General features: G+C 40.5%; 1 protein-coding gene across 1 annotated transcript in view; it reads right to left on the bottom strand.

Annotated features, from left to right (window-relative positions):
• Positions 1–22,753, bottom strand: part of SDK2 (sidekick cell adhesion molecule 2) — a gene marked incomplete at both ends in the record, with an annotated part of 427,058 nt that overhangs the window by 57,192 nt on the left and 347,113 nt on the right. Inside the window, 11 exons of the mRNA XM_083351383.1 lie at positions 1,378–1,569; positions 2,671–2,769; positions 3,118–3,313; positions 12,569–12,684; positions 13,165–13,346; positions 13,515–13,655; positions 14,204–14,351; positions 15,149–15,285; positions 16,425–16,601; positions 18,741–18,843; positions 21,033–21,200. Coding sequence (XP_083207509.1) covers positions 1,378–1,569; positions 2,671–2,769; positions 3,118–3,313; positions 12,569–12,684; positions 13,165–13,346; positions 13,515–13,655; positions 14,204–14,351; positions 15,149–15,285; positions 16,425–16,601; positions 18,741–18,843; positions 21,033–21,200 — 1,659 coding nt within the window. The remainder of the gene's footprint in view (positions 1–1,377; positions 1,570–2,670; positions 2,770–3,117; positions 3,314–12,568; positions 12,685–13,164; positions 13,347–13,514; positions 13,656–14,203; positions 14,352–15,148; positions 15,286–16,424; positions 16,602–18,740; positions 18,844–21,032; positions 21,201–22,753) is intronic.

Below are 22,753 nucleotides of genomic sequence, written 5' to 3'. Positions count from 1 at the left end.
AGTGATTTGAATATTCATCAGATTCAAAACTTCCATCTCATGAAGGTCACCAGGGGAGCTGACAGTGTTGTCTGTAATTTCATATTCATTACTCTGATGTTTGTTAATTTAATAATGCTGAAGCTTGAGAGAAGTCGCTTGTTGTCATGATTGTGACGGGCATGTTATGTGCCTGAATGAATGAAGCACACACACTCGAATTAATTGAATTACTGAAAAGAACAAATATTGAAATTAATTGAGATTGACAAAGTCAAAGCTCAGTCAGGCAAACTGAATTAAATCAGATATGGAATATTATGCAGTTCAGGAAAATGCACCTTCAAAGCGGCACAGGAAGGTAAGAAAAGGCAAGCAAGAGATTCTTTCTTCATTAAGGGAATAACATAGCTTGCTAAATTTTGTTATGCAATATAGCAGAAATATACCGAAAAAACATTGTCCCCTTACTAAGATTCATTGTAATTATTTGAAATCATGTCTTCCTTTAACATGCCTTGAAGTTGCATTTGTAGCTTTGAAGGTCCAGGATATGTCACGATTTCTATTTGCTTAGTGTTCCAAACTGATGCTCCTCAGAGGCCTGGTTAAGAGTTCAATTAGGGACATTTCCTGAAAATAGCTGAATCAGTTTTGAGCACTCATATCAGATCTGCAGGTTCACTCTCTTGGAGAAGAAGATATTAGTCTTAGTAATTTTCACAGCAGGTACCAACAGCTTCCAAGACAAGGCGGGTTAGCAGTTTGCAAGACGCTAGGATTTGTATCACTAGTACACAGACCAGATATAGGACTGCTGTTCAGAATAACTGCCAGGAATTTTATTAAAATCCCATTTTTTTTTGTACTGGGAAAAGTACAAATTCTTTTCTTCTTGTACTTATATGGGAAGGGGGGGAAAGGGGGGGGGAAGGAGATATCTTTCCTGTTATCACCTCTTCCCTTTTCTGAAAAAGAAATCAACCACCTTAACCAAGAAAAAGGTAAAACTGACCATCGTCAAAACATTCCCTTTCCTCACAAATGAAAATCTACAAGGAAAATTTGGGTAACTATAGTTTTCCCTAAATGATTAGTTTAGATATCATCTTCTAGTGGAATTTTCCTTGTAACATGAAACATCTGGATTGATTGGTTTCTCTCTGTGCTTATTATTGGGTTTGTAATTCATTTGTATGTACGTCCATCTTTTTAGTAATTTCTATCATTCGTTCCTGTCAAATGCATCCATACATTGGCTGCAAACAAAGAACTGTTCCCTGTATTGTATTGTTGTAGAAGTTTCAGTCTGAGCTAAGGGGCAGAGACCGAGATATCCCTACTAAGCTTGGCGATAAGATACTAATGGCTGCAGGAAGACCAATAAATCAAGCTTACCTGGGGGAACCCCAGAAGAAATGGTAGAGGAAGAAACCAGTCCTTGTCCCTTGGATGTCATGGCTGCCACTTCAATAGTATAGGTGGTCAAAGCAGTGAGGCCAGTAACACGATACTCCAGGGTGACATTGGGAAGGTAGTGTGTTACACGCGTGTTTGTGCGATTGTATTCCTCCCAGGAGATTCGGTAGCCTAAAAGAACCCACAATGTATATAGTCGAATAAGTTTATTACAGTCGAAGACCAGAGACCACAATGTATATAGATACATAGCAGTACCATACACATCTTATATTCCTAGCCAGGATGCACTCAGAACAAACCTAAATAACAGTAAAACTTTTAAAGTCTATTTATTACAAGCAGGGAGAGAGGCCACATGATCTTTCTGAGAAGTAGATATCAAAATATTTATGATGAAAATTTCCCTATAGCCACTCATTTTATCCTCTCCTCAGAAATATTTTTTATTCTATCTCGTGTATCCTTATCACTACCATGCTAAACATGGAGAGAGAGGAACCACAAAAATCAGGATCTAGCAAACGCCCTGTCTCTTGTCTTTGTGTCTCCATGTTTCTTGGCCTGGGGAGAGAAAATAAAATGGAAATCTCTTCTATTTAACCAAATGAAATGTAGGTAAGGCAGCATGGTGGTTTGACTTCTACTTCAGCAATTTCAATAAAGTCTGGCGCCTTGTTTTCAAGAGAAGAGTGAACAAAGTGAAAACTTCTGGCAAAGGGCAATTACCTAACCAATAGTTTAGCTGTTAATGATGCAGAACTTTTCTTATAGCATTCCCTCCTGCGCAAATCCGTGCAAGAAGCTAAACATCCCAGGTACAGGGGTGCTTCAGAAGCCCACAAAATTCTGGGGACAGATGGTTGCCAATTCTGAATTGACATAAAAACTGTATGTGGAGGGCCCAGAGCTGAACTCTGTATAGTTTCCAGTGTAACCTTTCTAACTAGTTCATTATCTTTTGCTAACGATAACCTATTCCTGCAAGATATACTAATCACCTGAGCAGAGGTTTACCAAAACATAATTATAGAGATGTGCTATACTGGATGTGGTTGATTGATGGAGATAGAAAGTCCACTCCTGTGCCATCTGTGATCTTGATTTTAACCTTTTACTTAATTTTTGCTAATCTTAACTTAATGCTTTTAATGTTTTAAACCTATGCTTTTGGTCTACTGTAAGCTGCCTAGAGTTACTCGGGTCAGTGAGATGTACGGCATATGAATTAAACCAATCAATCAATCCTCAAGGATGAGTCTGTCTACTTACCTGTTAAGATGCCATTCTTTTCCAAGGGCTCTTGCCAGCTGACCTTCAAAGATGTGTCTAAGATCTCATTGAAGCTGAGATGTCCCACTGGACCGGGAACTAGTCAAACAAAGAATCCCTCAGCCAGAAAATTACAACAGAACAACCATTCTGTTAATTCTTCAAAAGGGTAAGGTATTGTCCCTGACTTTCCAGTGGAATACATTAAACCTCTTTGGGAATGGATGAAAAATTAATGGCAGTGAGCATCAGGGCCTTCAGAAAAATATTGCCATTTTAGCAACGAAAAGCTAGACCCGGCAACTGAGGCAATAACAGATTTCTGCAATGGAAGAAGGTTTTTAACACCTGCTGCCTAGTGGGTAAGGAGAGTGTGGGCCCATAGATAATGCACATACAGGAATCCAAGAACTGGGCCTTGCCCAGCTCCAAAGGGAAAGGCCGTACCGTCCTCATGGGTGCGCACCAGCTGTGGTGGGCTGCGAGGTCCATCGCCTGGAGTAGTGAAACACAGGACTGAAGTGAAATATTCTGTGAATTTCTTGAGACCTGAGATATAACCAACATGGATATTGTCTTGGAAGTTAGGCCGTACTGTCACCATAGTCACATCTTCTTCTTGTACCGGTTCCCAGGCAATCAGCTGAGAGAAAATGAACAAAATCATGTTTTGATCTGATTAATCTAGGTAAATACATTGCACGAATGCAGGAAATGTCATTAAACCCGCCAGTGAAAAAAATTAAATCGGAAAGAAAGTTTATTTAGGAATGGCAAACAGCGCTATGTAATTAACTGAAAACAAAACAAAACAAAAGAGTAGAATTGGAACATTTCTTTCTTTCTCAGGTTTAAACAAATTTGAGATCTTATGCGGGGATATTACTTTATTTTCTACCCAAATAGCCCACCATATAAGTTGTTCTTATAAAGTGATATACTTAGTAAAGGTGATACAGGAAGGTTTGCTACAGAGGTAGGTTCTGTCAACCTTCACTGGTTTTCTCTGTCTGTCTGTCTGTCTATCTATCTATCCATCTTTTATCTATGTAACTTCTTTGCACTGCATCCCAATTAGAAAATAAACAAATGGCAATGTCATATCACCTCAGATGAGGGCATTCAAAGATAGCCTGGCCTTTAAGAACTTTTTTTTTTAAAAAAAAGGGGGAAGCTAATCTGACTCTAAAGGGATGTTGATACACAGTGTGGCACTGTGTAGCAGAAAAACAGCCTCAGCCTTCCAAAGGTCCTGGAAGTATGGATTTGCAATAGCTTCTCCCTGATAGATCTAATAGGCAAGTCAAAGGTGTTTGGAGGAGGTATCCATATGCAAAAAAATACATTAAGGGCTTTATAGATCACAACTAGTATAGGTTATCCTTGACTTACAAACATTTGTTCAGTGACCATGCAAAGTTACAAAGGCACTGAAAAAAGTGACTTAGGACTATTTTTCACACTTATGACTGCTGCAGCATCCCCACGCAGTCATGTGATCAAAATTCGGATGCTGGGCATATTTTTGGCAGCTACAGTGTCCCGGGGTCACGTGATCACCTTTTAAGATCTTCTGACAAGCAAAGTCAATGGGGAACCCAGATTCACTTAGCAAGCATGTAAACTAACTTAACAACTTCAGCGATTCACTTAACAATGTGGGAAGAAAGGTTGTAGAATGGAGCAAAAGTCACTTAACAACTGCCTCACTTAGCAGTGAAAATTCTGGGCTCAGTTGGGATCGTCAGTTGAGGACTACCTATACTTTGCAAATTTGGGTTTTGTTTTCCCCCCCTCTTCTAGATTGAGTAGATTAGACCCAGATTGTTGGGGGCAATAAGCTGACTTTGTAATAATGCCGCTTGGGGTGTGTGTGAAAGCCCTAACAAGCAGGCATATACAGAGAATGAAGGCTACTGCTAAGCTTGTAAGCCGCCCTGAGTCTTCGGAGAAGGGCGGGATATAAATGTAATAAAAAATAAAATAAAATAAAAAAATATTGGATACAATGGTCAATTTATGTTTTAACTTTCAATGAAAGTTTTAACTTTCAATGACCTTTTAATGTTCTAAACTTGTAATTGTTCTACTGTTATTTATGGGATTGTAATCTGCTCAGAGCTGCTTGACAGTGAGATGGGAGGCATATCAATGTAGCAAATAAAATAAAATAAAAGTAAATATTTTTTCTGGCTTATCTTCCTTGCACACTTAAATGGAATATAGACTTGCTACATGTACACAGAATCTTTGTTATGAAGAATAATTTGTGTGTTTTTTTTAAAAAAAGACAAAGAATCATACTCTTTGTCTTTAAACTGTCCCCTGCAACCAGCTTTTACAACAAATGCACAAATAAAACTGTCACTGAATCTCACTCATTTGTTGTCTATGCCCAAATTCAGGGATAAAAGAGACCAAAAAATTACAGAAAAGGGGGAAATAAAGTTGGAAAGAGATAATTTATTCTTCAAATAATCCAGTTTGCTGTTTTGTCACTGCAGCTTCAGATATAAGTGCTAATGCATTAATCTAAACAGTCTTATTACATATGCTTTTAATTAACTGTCCATGCAATCGCTGTTAGTTTCCATAAGTTGACGGCATTTTTGTTGTCTTGAGCCAACAATACAGCAGATCCTAAAATCTTGGAATAACTAAAATCTTGAAGTTGCCTGCTTTGTGTGTGTAACTGCTCTGGGATATAGGCCTCATCCACACACTCTCCCTGCTCTGAGGTGAAAGGCTAATCATTTTTAGGGCGTATCCTTGCCAAAAAACTACCACCTTGATACCAGACCACTGCTCAGGCTTTACAGAACCTTGAATGGCCCTGAAGAGAATATTCAGAAGCCTTTACAAAGGTAGAAGCTTTCCTTAAGCCCTAGGAAAGGAGTTAGGAAGAGACTTGGCTTCTCCCAGACACACCAAGATATAAGAAGGAAAGAAGACAAGACACAACTAGACTTGCAAGATTCTATAGCCTACCCTTATAAAGTATAAAAAGGTAAAGGTTCCCCGGCACATGCGTGCTAGTTGTTTCCGACTCTAGGGGCCGGTTCTCATCTCTGTTTCAAAGCCGAAGAGCCAGCGCTTGTCCAAGGACGTCTCCGTGGTCATGTGGCCGGCATGACTAGATGCCAAAGGCTCACAGAACGCTCTTACCTTCCCACCGTAGCGGTCCCTATTTTTCTACTTGCATTTTTAACGTGCTTTCGAACTGCTAGGTTGGCAGAAGCTGGGACGAGTAACAGGCGCTCACTCTGTTACACGGCACTCGGGATTCGACCCGCCAAACTGCCGACCTTCTGATCGACAAGCTCAGCGTCCTAACCCACTGAGCCACCGCGTCCCTATAAAGTATACTTTATAAAGTATACTTTATAAAGTATACTTTCATATATTTTATATATAAAATATAAAATACTTATATTTTATATATTTTTACATTTTATAGCCTATCCCTATAAAATACACTTCTAGTCTTCTTGTGGTATTGATTTCCTGATTTGGGCTGCCTCATAGAGCTGACAGAATCAAACTGATCAGGCAAGAAATTCAATGCAATCTTGTCTGTGAATATCTAATTCATATGGTGGAAGAGTCTAATGGCGCCATTAGGGCTCCAGTTCTCCAATTGCAGACTCTCCTCTTCACATCTGACTGCTGAGCTCTATGTTTGCATGGCCATTTCTGCTTCAGCGCCAGGGAGACTAGAGCTTTTCTGGCAATCCCCCAAAATATATTTCCTTCTATTTATTTTTTTTTTAGCCCAAGTGGGAACTGCAACATTCTAGAACTGTGTGGTTTAACATGTGTGAACTTCAACTCCTCAAATTGCTGGCTGGGGAATTCTGGCAGTTGAAGTTTACTCACCTGAAAGCCACCAAGGCTGAAACACTATTCTAAAAGTTATTACATCAGGTGGCTATTTCTATGCAGGTGATTCCTACCTACCTTGCACTCCACTTCAACCTAGCTACCTCTTCCCCCTGCTAAACACTGAACGTTCAGCTTCTCTGGTTTGATTCCTATGATGCACCTTCCTTTACCTCCATGCTGTACCCCTATAGCAGCAGCAGAAACTGATGCCTCTGTTCTCGGGTACATGTGTAAGTGTGAGAGTGCAAGTGCATGCATTAGTCCAGAGAAGAATAATGCATCACCTTCCCAGAAAGTCCTTATTACTGTTTTGTAAAACAATAATAAGAAAAAAGAGAAGTGTGTTCTGTTTTTAAGTGTGAAAAAGGAGTTTTTTTTTTAAGGAGTAACATAATGAATTGGACACAAGTAAGACAGACAAAACAATGGAGAAAATGGAAGAGATGTAAAACCAAGGAGCTGAAACATATAAATATTAGGAACTACTGAGGCTAATTTTTCTCCTCTCAGACTCTTAACCTTTCTCCCCTATTAAACTCTACTCAAGCGTGGCTCTTTGCCCACACATCTCCTGTGCTGTGCCTGCTATTACCTCAACAGCAATAACACACAAGCACACATACGCACGGACAGAGTCTTCATATGAGAGCGACAATTTATTAACTTTGTTTTGGAAATATAATAAGAGGAACACTGTGGGAGCAGCAGGAGCATTCAGATATCAAGGATGGTACAGTTTTGAAGGATGAAGAAAGGTCCATGCTGCAGCAGAATTACAGTGGAAAAAGCATGTGACAATTCAGCCCTAAGAGAGCAAATTCAGTTTATGGGAAATGTACAGTAATCAAATATTTCCATAACTATCTTAGATATGTTTACACCGTCAGATCCTGTAGAAGTCATAAAGAATGGCTTTAAAGTACAAGAGGAAGAATAGAATAGAATAGAATAGAATAGAATAGAATAGAATAGAATAGAATAGAATAGGACCTTGGAGGTCTTCTAGTCCAGCCCCCTGCTCAAGTAGGAGAACCTATACCATCTCAGACAACTAACTGTCTAGCCTCTTCTTAAAAATCTCCAGTGATGGAGCGCCCACGATTTCTGGAGGCAAACTCTTCCACTTGTTAATTGTCTTAACTGTCAGGAAGTTTCTCCTTAATTCCAGGTTGCTTCTCTCTTTGATCAGTTTCCAACCATTGTTTCTTGTGCTGCCTTCTGGTGCTTTGGAGAATAATATGACCCCCTCTGCCTTGTGGCAGCCCCTCAGATACTGGAACACAGCTATCATGTCTCGCCTATTTCTTCTTTTCTTTAGACTAGCCAAACCTAAGTCCTGCAACTGTTCTTCATATGTTTTAGTCTCCAGACCTTTGATCAGCTTAGTTGCTCTTCTTTGAATTTTTTCCAAACTCTCACTATCTTTTTTGTAATATGCTGACCAAAATTGGCTGTAGTATTCCAGGTGTAGTCTTCCTAGGATTTAATAAAGCGGTACTAATACTTCATGTGATCTTGATTCTGTGCCTCTGTTTATACAACCCAGAATTACTACTCTGGCAGTTTCAGATAAGTGGACTTGAACCCGAGCCAAGAAATTAATTTGAGTATATGTCTCAGACAAGAGGTAAAGGTAAAGGGAAGAAGGAGAAGTCACATCCAGAGTTGCAAGATTCTTTTATTGGAGTTGTTGCAATAAAAATAGTCCTGACCTAAATGGTATTACTGTACTTTCTTAAACTGATTTACCTCATAGAGCTGAAAGATCCTCAATAAAGCTTCCACATTTCCTCATGCTTCTTATTAAGATTTTGTGAGCAGATGGTTAAAACACTAGTCAACTTTCTCTTCTGACCTTCAAAAGTATACTAGACTGGCTGAATGGTCTCAAAATTCTCAGATAGGATTCTTTCTCTTGCCTATTAGAGATGACCCATTTTGTAGACTGGCCTGAAGAGCAGCTACCAGGGGTGTCAAACTGCCAGCCCGTGGGCCGGACGCGTATCTGGAAGCCACGCCCACCCCACTGCTGGCAATGGCAAAACCATCCTGATACGTTGCGTGACGTCACGTGACATCACAATTTGACATGTCTGAGCTAGACAAACAGCGCTACTGTGAAAAACTGACAGGCAATGCACCATGATGCATGTTGCATTGGTTGATTGTGGCATGGATGATTGACATCATTAGTAAAACACCATATGGTATTTTTCTTTGCCTTTCCTCTGCCAACATGAGATCTAACTAATATAGTTTCTGTTAGGAAATGTCTTCCTGGGATGGTGACTGAAAGGTTGAAGAATACTGAAGTATATGTATAGAGGAAAAATACCTACATGTATTGCTCAGAAATTGATCTGGTCATTTTCACAGCTCTCAAACCCCTTAAGATCATGCCGCCAACATAAGGCAACTAATCCTAGCTTTTAGTTGCTAAATTTTTATTTAGTAGCAGCAGCAGCAGCAGCAAAGAAAACATTTCTGTAGCTCTGTAGTATGCTTATCCACAACACTTTTATGGAATGGAAATCTCTCCCAGACTTTCCCAAATGATCATAACAGATCACCAAGAATGACAACTGAATATTGCAGCCCAATCCCTTCGTTAATATCACTAGATCTTGGCCATTCCCCTGTAGCTCTCAGAGGCTGAGAAATACTAAACAAAACCTAGAGAAAAATGTGATCCCTTGATCGTAATTGGTTATTATCTGGGATCTCATTCTGTTCTAGTTAGAAGTTAATATTCATCTCTGGAGCACTCTGGAGTACAAGGGTTTAAGTCCTTGGATAACAGTCAGATGGATATAAAGTTCTCGAAGTAAAATCCCAGTTTACCATCTCATTCTTAACATTACCAATATAAGCTTTCTAAGCTAGGTGGGATGTGACTGCTGACCTATATGTCCATCTGTTAAACTTTGCTAGGATCTAGATTTACATAATTTAATGATTCTGGCCTCAATCCCTACTGCACTATGAGTCAAAATGTTGCTTGAGATCCCCATGGGATTTTAACAATCCTCTTCTATGTCTTTCTGTTTCTGTGATCTTTTCTTTTTAACTTCCTCTAGTCTAAGTCTCTTCAAAGTCATGTGGGAAGAAATTCATTGGGATTAAAGACTGCCGATTCTTGCTCTGTAGCAAGAAATGTGCTGAACGGACAGAGAATTGGGCAATAAGCTGAATGCTTGTGGGATTTCTCTCTTAGACATCTCCAAGACACTGAAATCGTAAAGCGCCTTATATATGGATGTTTTTTTTTTAACCAGATGAAATTGTCAAGAGTTCTGCCACCTTCCCCTTCTAGCTAGATAACAGGAAAAGTAGTACCTATTGTACTGTTTGCTTTTTAATCAGCTCAGAAGGGGTAAAGAGGAAAAGGTATTCCCTAATCAAAGGCCATGGAAAAATGTGGTCCAGAGAGAATATCAGGTCTCCATCAGGGCCAAAGAGAGAGAAAAAAAGGGCTGAAATCCAGAAAGGGAAAAATAAACCCTGAATTAACGGTACCATCCAGGAATTAAGCAGCTATAGTGTATTTATTCAGAATGGAATATTAGTAGAAGCTGGACAGTAATTATATCAAACCACGAGCTTTAAATTTAGTTTTTTTTAAATGCAGACTGACTACTGTACAATTTCCTTTAACACAATGGGTACTATGACAACCCTCGGAGAAGGATAATGGCTGAAGAATCTGAATCCCTGTTGATATAAATTTGGCAGGGTGAAAGAGGGATTTGTATGACTCTTTAGTTCCTTATTGTGGGAGAAAAATGTTACATAAACTCTGAGGAAGGGGAAAAAATGCAAGTCTATGAGGTGTGTTCAAGACCTAGAGAATTTGGGAAACTGCTGGATTCACACAAGCTTACCTACACTTATTCTCTTCCTCCAACTTCCTACACCTTTCTTAGGAAGGAGCTTCATTGATATGCACTGACATTGAAAGCTCATGGGAGTTGAGTGGGGAATGGAGCATAACTTCCCCTCTTAACACTGGAACTCTGCCACTCTTCTGTGGGATGTCTGAAAAGCTGCTGGGTCCACATTCCAGGAGTAACTGAATTTCAGATTATTGCTTATTGGAGTTCATCAATCCTTATTTTATTGTTCGGAAGAGCAACACAAGTGACAAAAGAAACCAGAGTGTTCTCTTCTTGGATATGCAGCTTGGAAGAAAATAATTTTTCTTAAAAGAAAAGCAGTTAGTTTGTCCATAAAATAGGCATAAAAGAAGATACCTTTCAAACAGAAACAGCTTTTTTAAAAAGCTGGAGAATGGTTGGAAAGACAGTCTCAGAAAGATAATTTTTATTGAAAGTTGCTTAAATAACAATTATGGAAAAATTAGTTTAGTTTTAATGTGTGTTTTTATCCTTCCAAAATAAGTCCGATTAACTGATGCTGCAACAATGCATAATCAACTACTTTGTGATGGCATTACATGCAAGAATGTTTGGGTGCTTAATTGGCAGAGTGCAAGATAGCCTATAGCAAGTTAATTAGATACTAATTAGGCCTCCAAAATACTAATCAAAAATACTAAGTGGCATTTAATAAGTATGTTAAGTATCCTTCTTAAGGTTGGTTATCTCATTTGGCAGCAATTAAATTTTCAAACTCCTCTGAAGTAGATTAAGAAGCAAGTTTTAATTATTTAAATTCAATTTAATTAATGCAAATCTGAATTAATTACAATTCAGAATTAAGCACACAAGTCAAGTCTTCCATACAAGTATTATCTTTTTGTAAATATATTTTAACAGATAAGCTTGAAGCCATGAAAACAGATTTTTAATTAAAGGAGAAATAAGAAAGGTCTTATTTTAAAGGAGCTGATTATCAAATAACTGTAAACTAAGAGGATTCTCCAGATTTGTATGCACTGAGAGTTTAAGTATCATTAATTGTATTCTTTCTACTGGCTATTCTCTCTATTACCTTAGACAAGAAATTTCCTCAAAAAAAAAGCAGTGTCAAAAAACTTTCATTTTGAAATCCAAGTTGCCATTTCATTTTGGAGCACATGGGTGCACTAGCTCCCTATAATATACACAGTAAAGTAGCAGCCTTGAAAATGGTTAGTTCTTACAAGAGATCCCCATTTAACACTGCTAAGGAGGAATCACATAATTAAAATGATCTTTTATAGTTACTGGTAGCTCTGGGATGATAGGGAAAAAAACCAACCAGAAGCAAAGATGTATTTTGCTAGTCTTACTTAAGTCTTAAAATAAATCATAAAATGAGACTACTTAGTGGTCGCTTGGTGGGTGGGGGAAAGTCGGATCTGCTTATTGTTAATAATTCACCTATGACTGTTCAAGGAGGAGGAGGGTCAGATTTTGTACCATTTGTAAATTACACTGATTAAGTAGGATAGAAAGATCCCATTAGATGAAATTTACAGATAAGACAATGATCACTGGTTGACCCAGGGACAACTCTGTGCCATGATTAAGGCTGCTAAAACTGTTAATGAAAAGACTCCCATCAAGAAGTACAAGCAGAAAACAGCAGGAATGCCCAGCCCTTCTTGATGGAAGACAATAGGTTATATAGCTTTCAGGTAATGAAAGAATGATGACTATGGATCCTCTTAGCACTTGGGGGAAAGAGGCAGAATGGCAGCTCTGATGCAGACGTCTGAACTATCTTATCTTAATTCTATTTCACTTAGACTTCCTGGAACAAAAATAACTATCCAGTCAATTCATCTCAAAACTATAGTTTATGCCTCCGTTAACTGCCACACAAATGCTCATTCTGAAATTTTCAACATCTGTCCAATCTCATAAGGAACCAGGAGCATTTTTGGGGTTACAACCAGCCTTCCCCAAGCTCGCACTACAGATGTGTTGGGATTGCAATTTCCAGAATTTCTACCCAGAGTCCCAGTGCATATGGTGGACGTCCAGAGAGAAAGTAACTTATCACAGCTGTTGACTATAGCTCTAAATGCCTTAGAAGTAAATGGCTTTCTCTCCCTTCTTGAACTGCCTCTTACCTTGTAGCCCTGGTTGATGCCGTTAACAAACTGGGGGCTAGGAGGGTTCCAGGTGAAACGAATGGTAGTAGAATTGGTGGCCTCAGCCTGTACATTACCCGGAGACACAGTGGGAACTGTAAAGAAATTGAAGAAAAATTGAATGAAAGCATCTCAGCATTATCTATACGGTGCACCCCAACCTCCCATTTATGTTCATCAGTTTTATGCTTGGAATCAAGGCTATAAGAGCAAAATGTGACTGAGATTTAAAGGGAGTTGTCTAGTGCCTAGGGCAGGGGTAGGCAACCTCGGCTCTTTTATGACTCATGGACTTCAACTCCCAGAATTCCTGAGCTGACTCAGGAATTCTGGGAGTTGAAGTCCATGAGTCATAAAAGAGCTGAGGTTGCCCACCCCTGGCCTAGGGAATACTGAATCTTCAGCATGGTACGTTCCTGCCTTTTTAAGCCTACTACAACTGTTTTTCAATGTTTCATGGCTTTGGGAGCTACAACGGAAGAAAATGGAACTGGTATGAATGGGCAAGAATTGATCATTTCGCCAACAAAAGTAGGGCTTCCTCTTTCCTCGTATGACTTTGTATCATAACATACCACCCTGGAGAGTCCATTCTGTGACTCTGGCACTGTAGACACCCAATCCAGCACTGTTGTAGGCAGCCACTTCAATTTCATAGTTAGTCCAAATGATTAGGTCCTCAAGCAGTAGATTGTTGACGTCAGCATTTGTAATGTTCCTGAACTGGTAGCCAACTGGCAGACCAGCAAGGCAAAATCTGGAAAAAGGACAACGGGATCATAGCTGAATCAATAAGATCATCAGTAGGAACAATTAAGCCCAGTAGGCTGCCACTGCATCTCCAATTTTGCAGTAAAGGATTAGAAAGGCTTCTAAGGATTTATGTCCCGATAACCTAGCCATCCATATGTTAATATCTACCTACCTAATGATGTATCCCTTGAGAATGCCATTCTGGTGGTTTTCAGGTGGTGGCTGCCATTGGATCATGATAGATTGGTTTGTGCGACCACTGGCAATGACATTTTGTGGGGGTGCTGTGGGGGGTTCTTCTGGAAGGGACAATCTATGGAAGGAGACAAAATGTAGGAGACATGTTTCAAAGCTGGCTCAGAGTTTGGTTTAACACACACACCTTAATACTTAACATTTAGTCCATATGAAGCCAAGCCAATCTCAGCCATATCAAAATACTGTCCTGTGCATGCATGCTGTACTAAATGGTGCAGTCATTTGCTTACATAAACACTCTTTAACTCCATCTTGATGTAAAGGGAGAAGTTATCTGGTTTTGCTAAGCTCTGTGTCTGTACCATACAACATTGGGACATACTTTTGATAATAATCCAAGTCTTGCTGTCTTGCCATGTCACGTGACCATGCTCCCCTTTAAACATTAGTTAATGATATGTTTCCCTGGTGTAATCACAAGTATACATAAGTGTGAGCTAGGGCAATGCTCACCCACATATATTATATTTGGCTTCTTCTCTTACAAAATGGAAGTTAGTAGAGGTACATGAAAACATTTACATTTTTAAAAATCATATCAGCCCTTCTACTTTTGCCAGCGATTACATCTGCAGCTGCCCATGTCAGATATGGGCATCTCACCTCTCAGTGTCCTTGCTGAACTGGCCTTTGCCCACATCATTAACAGCACAAAGACGGAACTGGTATGAGCGGGCAGGAACTAATCCTCTCACCAGCACTGAATTTACTTCAGGATCCACACTGGCCATAAGAACTGTCCAGGGAGCATCTGGAGAGGGAAAAAGAAAAAGAGAGAAAGAGGGAGGGAGGGAGAGAGAGAGAGAGGGAGGGAGGGAGGGAGAGAGAGAGAGAGAGAGAGGAGAGAGAGAGAGAGAGAGAGAGAGAGAGAGAGAGAGAGAGAGAGAGAGAGAGAGAGAGAGAGAGAGAGAGAGAGAGAGAGAGAAGGTATAATCCTATGGAAAGTTATTTAGGAAGAATTATGGTAATACAATGCCCATCTTTAAAAGAAAAATGGTTCTTATATAGTCCATCTGCAGATTCTTTTAGGTAGTGTTCCCATGGACCAAATTTTCTCCACAATAATCCAGTACTTGCAGAGAAAATTCCAAGCCTGGTTCAATCTTACACAGTATCCCATTCTTTAAAAGCCAGGATCCAGTTCTGCTCCTGGCTGCATTCTAAAGATCACTGCAATGCGAAGAAGTTATGACAATTTGATCAGACAAGAAATAACCACCTCAGGGTTTTGCCAAGGGTAAAGGAAATCAGCCTGTTCAATACAGAGTAGTCCTGTAAGCAGCAATGGGCATAAGAAGTTATTTTTTAAACTATGATGGATTCTTGAGACATATAACACTTAAAAGAACAAGCCACAAATTGCTACCAAAAGCTTTTACTATATGCAAGAGGTCCTCCAGAAAATTAGGACTCCCAAACACCCATTTTGTCACAGTCCCACCCAGGATTTTTCCCCCCATCACTTTTGAGAAGGGGTCCTCCAGTTCTGCCAGAAGAACATGGGCAAGTTGTACCTGGCAAATGTATGGTAGGAAGATGGTGCCTTACTATTTTCGGAGACCTCAAGGATGTAACGTAGCAATGGGCTGTTTCCGTCAAAGGGCTTGGTCCATGTCAGATTGATGGCCCGTTTCTCTACAGTACTTAGCCTGGCAACGGGGTTTTCTGGTGCATGTGGGAGCTGCCTGATGAAGATAATGATAGAAGAACATATTTTAGAAGCTGCCGTAAGAAAGAGCCATGAAAGTAGAGGGCATTCATTAGGAAGGAAAGGCTATGTAGAAAGAGGCTTCCAAGCCACCATGCATTACAAGGTTAGACTCGCTGTTGGTGTTTATAATGGAGCAAATTAATAACAGTGTTAATTCAGTGGGTCAGAGATTTGTGGAGAAATAGCAGGGAGCACAAAGTCTCCCAAGGGATATTTACAGCCCTTGATTTTACCAGTCAACAGTGTTGTGTCATTTCTGTGGAGCAATTATCAAGATTTCAAAATAGGAATGCCTTATGCTTATTCAATGAATAAAACGTTATTGACATTCAGGTTTGCAGTGTGAAAGTTGCTTCAATGCAGTGTGCTGTAAATGCTGCAGACATGCTTATGAATAATACAGAGTATGATTAGACTATAAATAATGTAGATTATGATTTGGCAAGGAACACACATGTGGCCGTGCTGCATACTACTATGTGTGCAAATGTCGACAGCAATCGTACCACATTATAATTACTTCTAGGCTGCTGAACTAACATTGTGGAAGACCTCTGGCTGCGTATCATTTCATGGTGAGAGAAATCAGAGTCTAACTAGGAGCTGCAGAACAGCTCATAAGGAAGTAAACATTATGGTGATTTCAAGAGGCCAAAAGAGCACGCCACTTGACTTATAGCTATGGTATTCTTGCAAGATATAAAGGAAAATATGAATGCATAGCACTGGAATGTTTTTGATCATCTCTTCCGGCAGCCTCACCCATACTTTAGCCAATTTCTGGTTCATCTGTGCATCAGAATGTGTTGGTTCCTCATTTCTAGAACAGGAATGCACCACCTTCATTATCTGATAGCTGGACTTGGCTTCTGAGTAGTATGCCTAGCCCACATTCCAAAAACAGTATGATTTCATTTACGTTTACATATAGTTAAAATACATTTTAATTTGATCCCTCCCAATGTCATATAGAATAGTTCTCTCCCTCAATCATGCTATAATTAGGCTACTTTTGCGTGGTCTCTCCAGTAGCTACATCAAAGATTTTTGGGGGAACACGTCCAGCCCTGGAATTTCAGATTCTATAACTGTGCTGAAGAAGGGTGGCCTTACCGGACTCGCAAGTGGGCACTGTGAGAGTCGTTGCCTCCAGCAGATATCACATGACATGTATAGGTGCCAATGTCCCCTGACCAGGTCTGGGCAATGTGCAAAGTGCCTGTGCTATCCAGACGCATGCGTGGCATGTTCTCTGTGTTCACAATTATGCCATCTTTCTCCCACATGTACCTATGGAAAAAGAAACCGGGCATGGTGATAAAGCTTCCTCCCCTGTCAACTATTCCTAGTCTGTCCAGATTGCTATTGGAATCCTTGATTGATTGATTCCTGATATCCTAAGCCAGGTTGCAAAGAACTAGAAGCAGATCATCCTCTCAAATCTGATTGCAGTGATCTAATGATCTAATCCTCTAATCTTAGTTCTTGTCTAAACTATTTTCTAGAGTACTCCAGCTTCTTCTGCAGGTGATGGACTGCTCATCAAGTACTAGTATGTACACTAGTACTAGTGTACTAGTATGTGACACAATTCCCCTCATGGATATTTATGCATGTTAAAGGTAAAGGTTCCCCCGCACATGCGTGCTAGTCGTTTCCGACTCTAGGGGCCAGTGCTCATCTCCGTTTCAAAGCCAAAGAGCCAGCGCTTGTCCGAGGACGTCTCCGTGGTCATGTGGCTGGCATGACTAGACGCCAAAGGCGCACGGAACGCTTTTACCTTCACACCGTAGTGGTCCCTATTTTTCTACTTGCATTTTTTACGTGCTTTCGAACTGCTAGGTTGGCAGACGCTGGGACGAGTAACAGGCGCTCACTCTGCTACGCGGCGCTCGGGATTCAACCCGCCAAACTGCTGACCTTCTGATCGACAAGCTCAGCATCCTAACCCACTGAGCCACCGTGTCCCTTTTATGCATGTTAGTTATCTCTTAATATGTATTCCTACATTGTAACATACTGTTGACAAATGGGTTTATATATTTGTTTAACCCCAGTTTGGAGAATAAATGACGACTGGTTATGTTCACACTTTGCTCTAAGCTATAACCATATGAACTGGGTTAACCATGTTAAGCTAAAACAAAACCATATTTTGACTTAATATGAAGTGTGAACTTAGGCAGACTTAGCAGCCTGGCTAACACCCTCTAGAGCAGACATGTCAAACGTGTGATGTCGCGCAATGTATCAGAGCTTTTTCCCCATTGCCAGCAATGGGGTGGGCGCGGTTTCCTGGTGACGCGTCCAGCCCACGGGTCGGCAGTTTGACACCCCTGCTCTACAGAGAAGGAAAGGAGATCTTTCCGAAAAGGCATACTATGATGTGCTTTCACTTAGTAGTGCAACACAACACAACCTGGGTCCGGGTTATTTGAGGGAACACCTGCTGCCGGCATCAAACGCCCTTCGCCCAGTGCGCTCCCACAGGGAGGGTCTGCTCAGGGTTCCGCCGGTGAGAGATTGCCGGCGGGTGACACCCAGGGATAGGGCCTTCTCAGTGGGAGCGCCTGCCCTCTGGAACCAGCTGCCGGTGGAGCTGAGAACTGCCCCCGACCTCCGATCATTCCGCCGGGGCCTGAAGACCTGGCTCTTTGAGCTCTCGGGCCCAGGCTGAGGAGAAATTTTTTAATTGGGGTTTTAATTGTGTACAGGGTTAATTTAATATTTTTTAATATGGTTTTAACTTTTGTATGTTGGATTTTTTAATTCCCTGTAAACCGCCCTGAGTCCTCAGGGAAAGGGCGGTATACAAATGCAACTAAATAAAATAAATAAATAAATAAATTTGACTCAGCCTCAAAACTAAGCTAAGCACCAGGTGGCAATATAGGTCTATGAATTTGCATGTATGTGTTTTGCATTATGTTTCTCAATAAATGTTCTTAAAGAGCATAAAGATGTGGCTAGAAGATGCCTTGCTTTGTCATACTGCAAGACTCCAAGATCAATCTTAGAAAAGCATTGTTGATAAATGGAGTCCTGATTGTTCCCAGATTGCAGAGATGGCTACAGAGTGTCTCTTTTCAAAGGGACTAATTTGTATGAAGAAAGGTGCAATGGCCAGATGAGCTGAGGTCAATAAACTATTCCTTCCTAGCAGGAGAAATCCAAGCAAACCCCCTACTCAGGAATTTATATGCTCCTCATGAAGTCACTGAGAGTATAAACAGGATTTTGGCATTGCTTCTAAGCTGAATATTTCTTTTTCTTTAAAAGACATTTGGAAATTTAAAGTACAAGGACATTCAGCTTTTTTTTTTTAGAATCCTCAGCTAGTATTATAAAAATGGATAGTTTTTCCACTTGGCTCTCATTTCTTTTCTCACTTTTCCTTCATGTTAGCACAAATGAGAAATCGTTACCTACCGAACTATCACATTGGGGTCATGTGTTACTCCACAGGTCATTGAAGCCTTGGTGCCTTTGATGACACTTTGATCCTGAGGTGGGTTGGTGATACGAGTCCGGGCTGCCAACACAAATAGACAGAAGACACATGGACACAGTTTGAACACAAATCCAAATGGGATAGGGGTACACACACATAGTTCCATATCAAATCAGGACTCAACACCTCGAATGCTAAGTTCTGGTGATACAGGCATACTTTTTGTAAGACTAGCAGCAGGAGGCCCCAAAACCAGATCTGTTATAATAATAATGATAACTTTATTGTCACTTTGATAACTGTTATGTCATAATAAATAAATAAATAATTGCAATGGTTAAACAAATAAATATCCCCCCGTTTTTTGAATGCATAAAACGAAAGGGGCCTTAATTCAATCTTTAGCTGCACGGGGGGGGGGGGGGAGGAGGCTCAGCTAATCTCAATGTACACATGTTGTACTTTGACAATAAAGGTTTATTATTATTATTATTCCTCTCCCCGGACTGCTTGACATATATCATCTGGTCTAGTGCAACCCAAGCTATGGTGAAACCACTAACACAAATATCATACACCCAAGCTCTAAATTTAAATTGATAGAACAAGGGAAATACCCCTCTTGCTACAATTACACTGGATCCTTGGTTCCAACAACAGTCCATCCATCCACCTACATACAAGGTGATCCTGTTCACACAATACACCAAGCTGAGGGAAATGGGCGGCACAGAAGTGAAATGAAATGAAATGAATAAATAAATAATAAAAACACCTGGACCAAATGAGGAGTTTTCTCTGTGTTGTGCAAACACCTAAAGTGGAAGGGAGGCCAGATGGAGTTAACTATCTCCTTTCAGTCAGCAATATTTAGAATACAGAAGGGAGAGTTATCTCTTTCTGTTCAGCGACTGAAAAAGATAGTTTCAGAGCGATCTTGCAAGCAAAGGGCTTCTTTAGGCACTGACAGCTTCCCAGCCTCCTTAATGGCAACTGGAAGGACAATGAAAATGGCCACTTTCTATCTGACTCCTTGGTAACTGTGCTATCAGCACAGAGAAGGGAGGTCAGTTGCCTGATGAAGCAGCTGACTTGATCAGTCATGCTATTTAATCCAGCCGGGCTGAAACTCCCATCACTTAAGTGCTATCACAAAGGAGGCTTTTTCACTGAATGTGAGCTTTGTACTTGCCTCCCGTATACACTGAGGGGAGGAATAAGCAAGTGCCCCAGATATTTTGCACTGTGGCTCCCACAATTCCTTGCCAATTATCCTGACTGAAGCCGAGGAGAACTGAAGTTCAAAATGCCTGCTAGATCTACAAAAGGGAATGTGGGGATGGTTAATACAGGGTGGGCTTTATAGGGTAATTCACCATGTGAGCAAGATTACATTCATATTTCATATAGGAAGGGCGAGAACCATCAAACAGACAAACAAAATAGATTCTCAGAGCTTATTGTTCCATTTAGGGCCAGCAGGGGGAACCAATCCACCTCAATCAGGAGCGTGGCAGACCTAATGGCAATTGCTTTATTAGACAGAGTTAAAACCGGTTTTGAAAGGTGATGGATATGCTCTCAAAAACAATTAGACACTCACAACCCACATGGGCAGTCGAACCTAAGATGGTAGCACATCTGTGCTTTGCTGCGTTACAGATTAACAGGAAAATTGCACTGATAGTTTCCATAACATGACAGTGTGGGATCAAACTTATCATTTGATTCCTTACGACGTGCTACATTTATAGGAATGCACTAATATGCCGTTAAAAAACTGGGCAGGGAGGCAAACCACACATGACATCTCTGCATCATTCCTGGACCAATTGCTTAGTGAACAAATAAAGGCAAATGTGGGAAACTCTGCTATATCAGGATACTGTCGGTCTCCCATTCCCCACCCCTATCTCCGGCCGCTGAGAACTGTGGTGAGCAAAGCAGTGCTATTCAATATTATCAAGGAAAATAGGTCTTTTGGTCACTGCCCTCCATTTCTGCCTTCACGGAGGGGATTTTTTTTAAACTTTAAAGTGCACTAAAAAGCACTCAACCTAAATGGGAGGATTATCATTTCAATCTTCCTTAGTTTCCTATAAAAATAATTGGGAAATAAAGACTGGCATCACTAGGTGGTTTGTCATAAAATTTGGGGAAGTATAATCCTGAGGATTGCAGGAGATTAGAAACAAAACAAAATTACAGGCATGGGGTTCCCAAGAGAAAGAAACGGGGAGCTAATAAGAGGGCAAAGGGGAGACTTTTACCCCAGACAATAAGCTCTGCAGAGGCTTCATCAACTCCACGCGAGTTAGTAGCAAGACAAGTGTAGCTGCCAGCATCCGAGATCCGGGCAGGGCTGAGGAGAAGGCTTCCTGACTCGAGCAAAGTAAAACGAGGAAGCTGCACTGAACCGCTGGCCAGGATCCGCTCGCCTGTAGGAGAAAAGGGAGACTTTATTGCGTGATCACTGGTGATCCTCGTTGAGACTGCCCATGGATTTTGTCAAATCACCAGTTCTGATCTCCGCTCTGCCCTAGGGATCTGTAAACCTGGTAAGATAGCCAGACACAGAGAAAAGGACTGGCAGATTTGTCAAAGGTTACTTCTTCCTATGTGCAGATGAGCTTCAATCTACCTATGATTTATGAATTCAAAGGGCCCAAGAGAGGAAATGTTGGCTTTAGAAGATATCATAAAATATGAGCTTGGCTTGTCACACAGCTTGGAGTGAAGATTTGCAAGAAAAGGCTAAGGGGAATCAACTTTTCCTGTGCAACTGAGGGAGGCATAATAAAGGTAGGAAAAGGTTGAATTGCCTGGCAGCACAGAGATAGATTTTGGGTGGAGAGGAAACCTCTCCTTTGCAGGAAAGGACAACTTGATGCTCTTCAGGTATTTTGGACTATAATTCCCATACCCATTACACAATTTGTCAAGTGGGTTGGAACCGTCATAGACATCTGGAAACAATGGGTTGCCTGCTTCCTTTTGTTTTTTCAAACTACTTATTGATCATTTATTCATTTCTATTTCTCAAATACTCCCAGACTGAATCTTTCTTCCCCACTTGATCCCACCCCATCAGTAGGTAATGAATGGGAACAGGGGTCATAGATAGCTACTAATTCTTTAGTGGCTCAGCCCTAATTCTCCCTATGATTTGAAATGTAATCACCCTTGCTCTCCGTTCTGATTTTCTTCTTATCCCAGAGGAATCTTATTGCAGGACTAGAATTTCTGAAATACACTCTCTGATCTAAAAATACGCTCCAAGTAGGATTAAATATTTGGCTGTAGATACGGGAGACATTATTCCCTGGTGTAGCTGATCAAAGGTGCTAAATGGAAGTCGGTAACTTTAAAAGACACAAGAGGTGTTTTAGGTTCAGTGAGGCTATGAAATTGTTAAGAAAAACCAGATCCATTGGTTATTCCAGCCCATTTGAACCTCAACGACCTGGTTTTCCCCATAACAGCTTGACTGGTGTTCAGTTGTGCCCTTCGCATCTGTCACAGAAATAGATCCTCTTTGATATACATAAAGCTGCTGGCCTAGAAACCAGGAGATTGTTAGTTCTGGTTCTGCCTTAGGTATGAAAGCTGGCTGGGTGAATTTGGTCACTCTCTCTCAGCCCAACACATCACACAGGATTGCTGTTGTGGGGAAAATAGGAGAATGAAGGTGTATTAGGTATGTATGTTTGCCACTTTGAGGTATTTATAATGCAATAAAGGCAGCAAAAAATAATAATAATCTAATAAATAAATATAAAATAAATTTCCAGAAAATGTTCACAGATTTGAGGACACACAAAGGAGTTCAGAGGGAGTGAAAAAAGGGGACTTTCTATTATGTGAAAAAAAACCGAATTCCAAAACCATTAAAAAAAAACAACCTAAGGATGCTTCAATCCTTCTGGAAAAATACAGAACTCTGCAGTGCTGGTTTCTTGCGTGCCTGACTCCTGCTTTTCCAAAGCATGAA

This window comes from Vipera ursinii (assembly GCF_947247035.1).
Source record: "Vipera ursinii genome assembly, chromosome: 2".
NCBI classification, from domain to species: Eukaryota; Metazoa; Chordata; class Lepidosauria; order Squamata; family Viperidae; genus Vipera; species Vipera ursinii.
This window is presented reverse-complemented; position numbering and strand designations above follow the sequence as displayed.